This window comes from Octopus bimaculoides, chromosome 16 (assembly GCF_001194135.2).
Source record: "Octopus bimaculoides isolate UCB-OBI-ISO-001 chromosome 16, ASM119413v2, whole genome shotgun sequence".
In the NCBI taxonomy this organism is placed as follows: domain Eukaryota; kingdom Metazoa; phylum Mollusca; class Cephalopoda; order Octopoda; family Octopodidae; genus Octopus; species Octopus bimaculoides.
In genome coordinates, this window is record NC_068996.1 from 57,505,101 (window position 1) to 57,505,961 (window position 861).

Sequence of the window (861 nt, forward strand, 5' to 3'; positions counted from 1 at the left end):
CTTGTGAGTGGATTTGGTAGACGGAAACTGAAAGAAGCCCCTCCTATATATATATATATATATATATATATATAGGAGTGGCTCTGTGGTTAGTAGCTGCCAGATCAGATTGGAGCCTGGTGTCGCCTCCTGCTCCACCAGTCCTCTGTCAAATCGTCCAACCCATGCTAGCATGGGAAGCGGACGTTAAACGATGATGATGATGATGATGATGTTATTAAATCTTGAAATTAGAATTAAAAGCGATACTTACTCAGGTCTGTGTTTCTCAAGTACACAATATGCTGCGAGTCCAAATTGCTGAATAAGTTTATAGACCCATCTTTGCAGAGGGGTTTCGTCTGAAATGAATGAAAAGCACCAACAGTTTTTAAATTATTTCCTGTCGAGGAATAATTCTTGGATATCGTTACATTTATCAAAACTTGAAACATCGAAAAAATTAACCTTAACCCTAAACCTCTAACCCTAACCTTCTAACTCTAACCCTCTAACCCAAACCCTCTAACCCAAACCCGAACACTTTAACCCTAACCCTAACCCTCTAACCTTAACCCTAACCCTAACCCTCTAACCCTAACACTGACCCATCTTTGCAGAGGGGTTTCGTCTGAAATGAATGAAAAGCACAACAGTTTTTAAATTATTTCCTGTCGAGGAATAATTCTTGGATATCGTTACATTTATCAAAACCTGAAACATCGAAAAAATTAACCCTAACCCTAATCCTAAATCTGACTAACTCTAACCCTAACGTTAACCCTCTAACCCTAACCCTAACCCTCTAACCCTAACACTGACCCATCTTTGCAGAGGGGTTTCGTCTGAAATGAATGAAAAGCACAACAGTTTTTAAATTAT

General features: G+C 39.0%; 1 protein-coding gene across 1 annotated transcript in view; it reads right to left on the minus strand.

Moving 5' to 3' along the window:
* LOC106880417 (serine/threonine-protein kinase MRCK alpha) overlaps positions 1-861 on the minus strand; it is a 24,685-nt gene that overhangs the window by 5,711 nt on the left and 18,113 nt on the right. The window contains exon 12 of the mRNA XM_014930332.2: positions 254-341. Within this exon, the coding sequence (XP_014785818.1) occupies positions 254-341 (88 nt within the window). The remainder of the gene's footprint in view (positions 1-253; positions 342-861) is intronic.